The sequence below is a fragment of the Mauremys mutica genome, chromosome 2, assembly GCF_020497125.1.
Source record: "Mauremys mutica isolate MM-2020 ecotype Southern chromosome 2, ASM2049712v1, whole genome shotgun sequence".
Lineage (NCBI taxonomy): Eukaryota > Metazoa > Chordata > Testudines > Geoemydidae > Mauremys > Mauremys mutica.
The window spans coordinates 298011198-298017490 of record NC_059073.1 but is presented as its reverse complement, the minus strand read 5'-3'; the positions used below and the strand labels follow the sequence as shown (position 1 = coordinate 298017490).

General features: G+C 47.3%; 1 protein-coding gene across 2 annotated transcripts; it reads left to right on the top strand.

Moving 5' to 3' along the window:
• Window positions 1-1167: 1167 nt before the first annotated feature.
• Window positions 1168-4719, top strand: LOC123362604 (homeobox even-skipped homolog protein 1-like). 2 transcript variants are annotated; one of them, XM_045003000.1, is made up of 3 exons: window positions 1168-1577; window positions 3090-3354; window positions 4189-4719. In XM_045003000.1, the coding sequence occupies exons 1-3, from the start codon at window positions 1168-1170 to the stop codon at window positions 4717-4719; spliced, it is 1206 nt and encodes a 401-aa protein (XP_044858935.1). The 2 variants fall into 2 exon arrangements, with proteins under 2 accessions (XP_044858935.1, XP_044858936.1); XM_045003001.1 differs by having other exon boundaries at window positions 1168-1585; window positions 3101-3354.
• The last annotated feature ends 1574 nt before the right edge of the window (window positions 4720-6293 follow it).

The following is a 6293-nucleotide window of genomic DNA, read 5'->3' as shown; positions in this document are numbered from 1 at the left end:
TACTGCTTGTATGCAGATATACGCTATCTTTAGATAGGGCTCCTTATTTTTGATCAGTACTGTATAAATGGTGGCCCCTGCCATTTATATTTCACAGCATCTGCTATTTTGCATAAGGAGTGGATTTGATAACTTCTATTTTGTTGAGCCTGCTTCTCAAGTCCTGGCAGTTTTTGTGACAGTTTTCCCTTCTTGCGAAAAATAGAATCGTATGCAAAGTATTTTATTATAAAGGGGGGAACCTCCCAACCTCAGAAAAATCATCTTGCAAATGGAAACTGTGGAAGAAGACAAGCAGATTCAAATGGTAAGTGCTAAACAGCTAGGACAGCTACAATTACGGAAACCGCATCAGTAATAGTATTTGAAGTTTACAACTGCAGTAATCACATTAGCGCCAATTCTAGCATTTAAAACACCCCCTTGGTAACAATGAAAATCACAAAGCAAACGCTGTCAAAGGAAAAATGTTGAAACGGAACAAGTGACCAAGGCTACGTATACACTGAAATATTAATAAAACGTTTCCTTATCCTCGAGTTTGCAATAGATTCTTAAGACCTCATATGTGCGGTGATAAGGAAGCTGGCTGAAAGCACTACACAATGCGTCGAAGGAAGAGGCTTGAATATGTATCTTCACACTTCTACAATGCAGCTCTGGATCTTCTGGTGCGTTATAGATCAAGGTTCTGCTTCAAAAAAAAAAAGGAAAATCAAAAGGTTACTTAATTATCAAGGCTTCCCCCTGAGGAAGTCTTTCCGCATGTTACAGTCTCTTTGCAGTTGAATTCCATATGCATCTCTTTTTCACACTTCCCTCCGCATCCCAAGCCCTTCCACCTGGTGCATCACCGCTAGCCATTAGCTCCGGCTCTTCCTTTCATCTCTGGCGTGGCAGACGTTTCTATTTATCCACCCGCAATCAATGTGTGGCGTCACCGGTGGTACTGTAATGACGATTGCACCATTAAGGATGACAGCTTAGAAAGAAGAAGGCAATGGTGATCCCTCCCAGAGCCGGCACTGCACAGTGTAGCGTTCGCATCACAAGGTCACCCTATCTCACCGCGGGTTCCTCTGCACTGGTCTGTGCGTTGCACAGGATTGGGGCGGGAGGCGCGGGGAGGGGGGGGGCTACTTGGATTTTTTTGGTAAGAAAACCACAATGGAACCCAGAAAGGATATGGTGATGTTTCTGGAAGGAGGTCAACTTGGCACTCTGGCTGGCAAGAGAGTCTCTAATTTGTCAGAAGCAGTGGGAAGCCCAGTCCAAGAACCACAGGACAAGATGATCCATCGGAGTTGCCTGAGCCCCAGGTCTGGCCCCTTGTCCTCCCGGGAAAGGGGAGGAGGAGAGGAGGAGGTGGAAGTGCTGCCAGGGACAGGGACGGTCCCGGAGAGTCGCTCGGCGGCGGCGGCGGCAGCAGCTCTGCTCTCGGCCGGACAGCAACTCGCCCCGGAGCCCCTCTCTAGCAAAGGGCAACAGAGCAGCTCGGACACCGAGTCGGATTTCTATGAGGAAATCGAGGTGAGCTGCACCCCGGACTGCGCCACGGGAAACGCCGAGTACCAGCCCAGCAAAGGTACCCACCACTTCCCATTGCTCCCCCTTCCCTTCCCCGGGCTCGGGCGCCGGCCAAGCTGGGTAACTAGTGTCCTTGAGCGTGAAATCTCTGTCAGGCTTCCGTTTGTTTTAGTGCCCGGCCGGCCAGGAATAGGGTTGTTTTGTACCCGAATTCGTTTCCTTTTTATGCATTTGTACTGCATGAAACCTGGGGGGGGGGGGAGTTTGCAGATGTGGCTGTTACACACCCGGAGGCGCATATGGCTCTGAAGAGTCCTGATGACTGAACAGAGTGGGTGAAATCGCGTCCTCATTTAAATCGCGTCCTCATATCTTGCCTTTGCAAGTTTTCCTGCAGCAAGACTGTATTCTAATTCACACCCCGTCTGCGAGCCTTTTCCTCCATAGTGCATGCACTAGGAACCTCCCTCCCCTCCCCCCGTTTTGTGTGCGTTTTTCAAGGGTTGAGAGCAACCTTCCCTAGGCTTTGCAAGATCAAACGGTTTGTGTAAGTGCGGGCAGAGAGCAGGGTGAAATGTGTTTGGATGAGCACGGAAGCAGCCATAAAGACCGTAAAATCGCTGCAGACTCCTGGCTGCCAAAGCTGCAGCAGTAGGTGCCTGTTTGCACGTTGGTTAAAGGTCCAAATTACCTTGTCACTTCCATGTCTCGGTGGCGCCAGCTCGGAAATGGTCCCAATGATTTAATTGCCTTTGGTCTCAGGCACAATGAGAACTGGCTGCATTTGAAAGCAAACGCAGCGTCCGGGCCTTTTTCTTCTGTCACCCCACCCTCTCACCCCTCCTTCCACCCCACTCGAAAAACAAATCAGCTCCTTTTCTGTCCCTAGAAGTTGGGAGACTGGGCACAGAACAAGGTCATTTCCCCTTGAATTTGCCCAGGAGCTTTATTTAAACTTAACATGCGGGGATATTGACTCTGAGGGAAGAATCCCCCAAATCTCCACCCTCACCCCTGGTAAGGAAGGAGCTCTCTGCCTGCTGCTATGTCTCTGTCCAGGCCATTTGCCATTGGTTTGCTGCTGGGGATGCTGGCTATGGCTATTGCACTGCATGGTGCAGAAGACTGGGGTGGGAACGGACACGCACACCCACAAAAAGAAAACACGCAACTGGAGGGGGGGGCATAGCCTGATATTTAAACTGGGTGCTGAGGAGCTCAGCTCCTACCACACACAATGCGGAAAGGGAGCGTCGCAACCAGTAGGAGCCCCTGGTAGGATCCGAGGAGGGGACTGGGGAGATCACACTCCCTTACTTCCAGAAAGTAAACACCAAGGAAATGCCCCCACTCCCTACGCTCTGTGTGCCCCGGCAGCTGGGGGTCAGTGCCCTGAGCGTCCGCAGGGCTGCGCCTGTGAACAGAGGATGCTGCGGATACTGTCCTGTGTTGGAGGGAGGAGGAAGGGGGGGACAGCAGCGGGAGCAGGGGATCGATGGGGAGGCGGGCGGGGGCGATCCCCCGGTCTGTGTATCACGCGTGTGTCTCTGCTCTCGGCTCCTCCACTGTGCAGGGCAGTGCTCGGAGGCTTTGGCCGGTGGCAGCCCCAGCAGCGGGGGGGAGCCCCCCAAGGGCAACGGAGGCAGCGGCGGCTCCCAGGGTTCACTGGCCTGCAACGCCAGCGATCAGATGCGCCGCTACCGCACCGCCTTCACCCGCGAGCAGATAGCCCGGCTGGAGAAGGAATTCTACCGGGAGAATTACGTGTCCAGGCCCAGAAGATGTGAACTGGCAGCTGCTTTAAATCTGCCAGAAACCACCATCAAGGTACACACCGCTTGGACATGTTTTCAATTAGCACGATGTAAATCTAAACGGCCAGGCTTCCTTGCAAAACGCTGGGAAGCGCTTTCAGAACAAACATTTCCCGGCTGCGCCCTGCTACTTTCTGCACAAAAGCAGCGATAGGTAGCTTTTAATAAACGTTACCAGCCACCAGACGAGCGAGGCCTCTGACAGCCCAGCCTCTAAGTGTTTTTAATCTTCCTTTCACCTGATTTTAAGAATTCGTTACCTTTAAACTCTGGGAAATGTTAAATAATAAGCATTTAACAGAAACGTTTCAACCTTTTGAAATAAAACACAAACTGAACAGCAAATGCCCCAGGTGGAGTTCACAAGATGCTGCGAAGGATGCAGTGCTTCTAGGCAGTAGGTACACTTGTTCGGAGTGTGTGTAAATATACAGCAAGTACAGTAGGAGAGCAATTCTGAACTAAGAAAGAAAAAAGTGCCTACAAAAAGGCCACCACTTGGGATCTCCCTCTAGATTTATAGCAACTTTTACGTGGACAAATTGTAGTTTTTACTCTATGACAGCTCATTATTTGAACGATATATTTTTATTTTGCCAGTTCAACCTATATAGTTAAAATAGTGGGTTAGCGCTCGTTCGCCAGCAAACCAACCTTCGCACACAATATTTTCACTGTGGAAAATGAATGTACCAGTCAGGACTTTGGTGTGTGTGCCTCGCAGTCTGAAGCGAGGACAGACGGAGCTAACAGTTGTGTCCAAAATACATCTTCTGGCATGGCCTGTCTGTCTGCCCGACCCTGTGCAGGTTTTAAGAGCCTTCTCTCTCTCCTCTGTGTCTCCCAGGTCTGGTTCCAGAACCGCAGGATGAAGGACAAGAGGCAGCGTTTGGCCATGACCTGGCCTCACCCAGCAGATCCTGCTTTTTACACGTACATGATGAGTCATGCAGCGGCAACTGGCAATCTTCCCTACCCCTTCCCATCTCACCTGCCCCTTCCTTACTACTCCCACATGGGCATTGGAGCCACCTCGGCCTCTGCTGCCACCCCTTTCAGTACCCCTCTGAGACCACTGGACACCTTTAGGGTCCTCTCTCATCCTTACCCTAGACCAGAACTGCTCTGTGCATTCAGACATCCTTCTCTTTACCCTGCCCCAACTCATGGACTCAGTAGTGCTGGAGGCAGCCCTTGCTCATGCTTGGCTTGCCATAGCAGCCAGTCCAATGGACTGGCACAGAGACCTTCAGGATCAGACTTTACCTGTTCAGCCACAACCAGGACTGACTCTTTTCTCACTTTCACACCCTCGGTGCTGAGCAAAGCAACCTCAGTATCCATGGACCAGCGGGAAGAAGTACCTTTAACAAGATAAAGCTTCATCTCAGGTTTATAAATAATATGCCCCTTTCATGGGCTCACATACGGTTAAAGTACTTACATCCAACGTTTATTTAATCGTGTTCTCTCCCATAAGTGGACACCTATGGGGGAAAAAAGACTAAAATAGCTCAGTCTTTGAAGGATTTACATTCCAAGATAAAACAGGAAAGAAGAAGGGGGGGAAAAACCACTAGTGATGTATGCGCATAAGGAGGAATTTAGGCTTCTGCACTATGAAGGCAAAAACTGATATACACTACTTTCTACAATATACCATAGAAATGAGCTAGGACTTTATTTTCTATGGCCAGATAACCTATCGAGGGGCAGAACTTCTCCAAACCACAGCAAAATATTTATGCCCAATTATACATGACTGAAAAGTATAATCTGAAATACTTGAAAGAAAAATTGCTGATAATAAAATGTCTTGTGTGCATAATACAAAGTAAAGATTTATGCTTTACCAGATTGTTCAACAACTAACTAAAAGGGTTTCTAGATAGCAACTCAACAGTATTATCCAGTTATTTCTAGAAACAAGAAAAATGTTTTTGCCATAAAGAACAGTGACATACTGTATATTACTTTCCAGTTTTAATTGCATTCTTTACCTCTCTCCCTGTCTCAGTAATATAAACCCATCGTTTTTTAGCAGAAATCCAATATTTCGTCTCCTCCTTCCTCCCAACTTTTATTTTTAAGAGACAGACTGAAACTGGCAGAAAAAAAAAAGATCCTGTCAGTTTGTGGGTCAGAGCTATTTGTCCTTTAACTAACAATGTCCTATTATCAGTTGCTGAAATGTGCACAAGCTGACGAAATTAGCAAGTGATGTATATGTAAGGAGGCTTTTTGAATGTCGAATGTATAATATTCTCTGAACAGAGACCCTGTGCCAAACGTTAACAAGCCGCCAAGGGAAGAGATTAGGTGACAGGGAGCTGAACTCCTTCAGACAATCACTAGTCTGCAAATTAGAGCAAAGGCGATTTTCCTTCCTTTGTATTTCACCTTCAGGTCTCCCATTGGCTTATTCCTTTTCTATTCCTTTGCTGCATTTGAGTTTTAGATTCGAGTGCTGTCTTTTTTTGTTAGTTTCCCCTCGTCCCCTCTCCTTCCCCAACCTCTGCATTTGTATGTGACTTTCACACCATTTGTGTGTAAAGTCTTTCCTCCTCCTTGAGATTAATTTATTTCTTCTTCCCTCTGCTTCTTGTATGTTACAGTGGAAGATAGTATTCGTGGTTTTGCTTGGATTTTTGTCTGAGTGGGGTGCAGCTGTCAACCTGAAATTCTAAAAACACAAATATTGGACTGGGCTAATAGTTTCTTTCAAGACAGAAATTGTGTAACGAATTCTCTTTTTAAATAGCCCAAAGAATTCACTGTTACCATATGTTACCATGTCGCAATAAAGAGCTAGACAAATTTTAATCCTGTATCACAAATATTTTTATTGTGTTTGTTTAAAAAAAAACCCTTAAGATTACTGCTTACTACCGTTTATTTTTCTTGCAGTTCCTTATAGTTACACTTCAACAGTCAGGAATATAAATGGTGCAC

What these genes read in the sequence shown, in the direction of transcription:
- LOC123362604 (XM_045003000.1), top strand. Translation starts at nt 1,168, where the DNA reads ATGGAACCCAGAAAGGATATGGTGATGTTTCTGGAAGGAGGTCAACTT. An exon ending in GGAAACGCCGAGTACCAGCC is followed by an intron (nt 1,578 to 3,089) that starts CAGCAAAGGTAC and finishes CTCTCGGCTCCT; the next exon opens with CCACTGTGCAGGGCAGTGCT. An exon ending in TGCCAGAAACCACCATCAAG is followed by an intron (nt 3,355 to 4,188) that starts GTACACACCGCT and finishes TGTGTCTCCCAG; the next exon opens with GTCTGGTTCCAGAACCGCAG.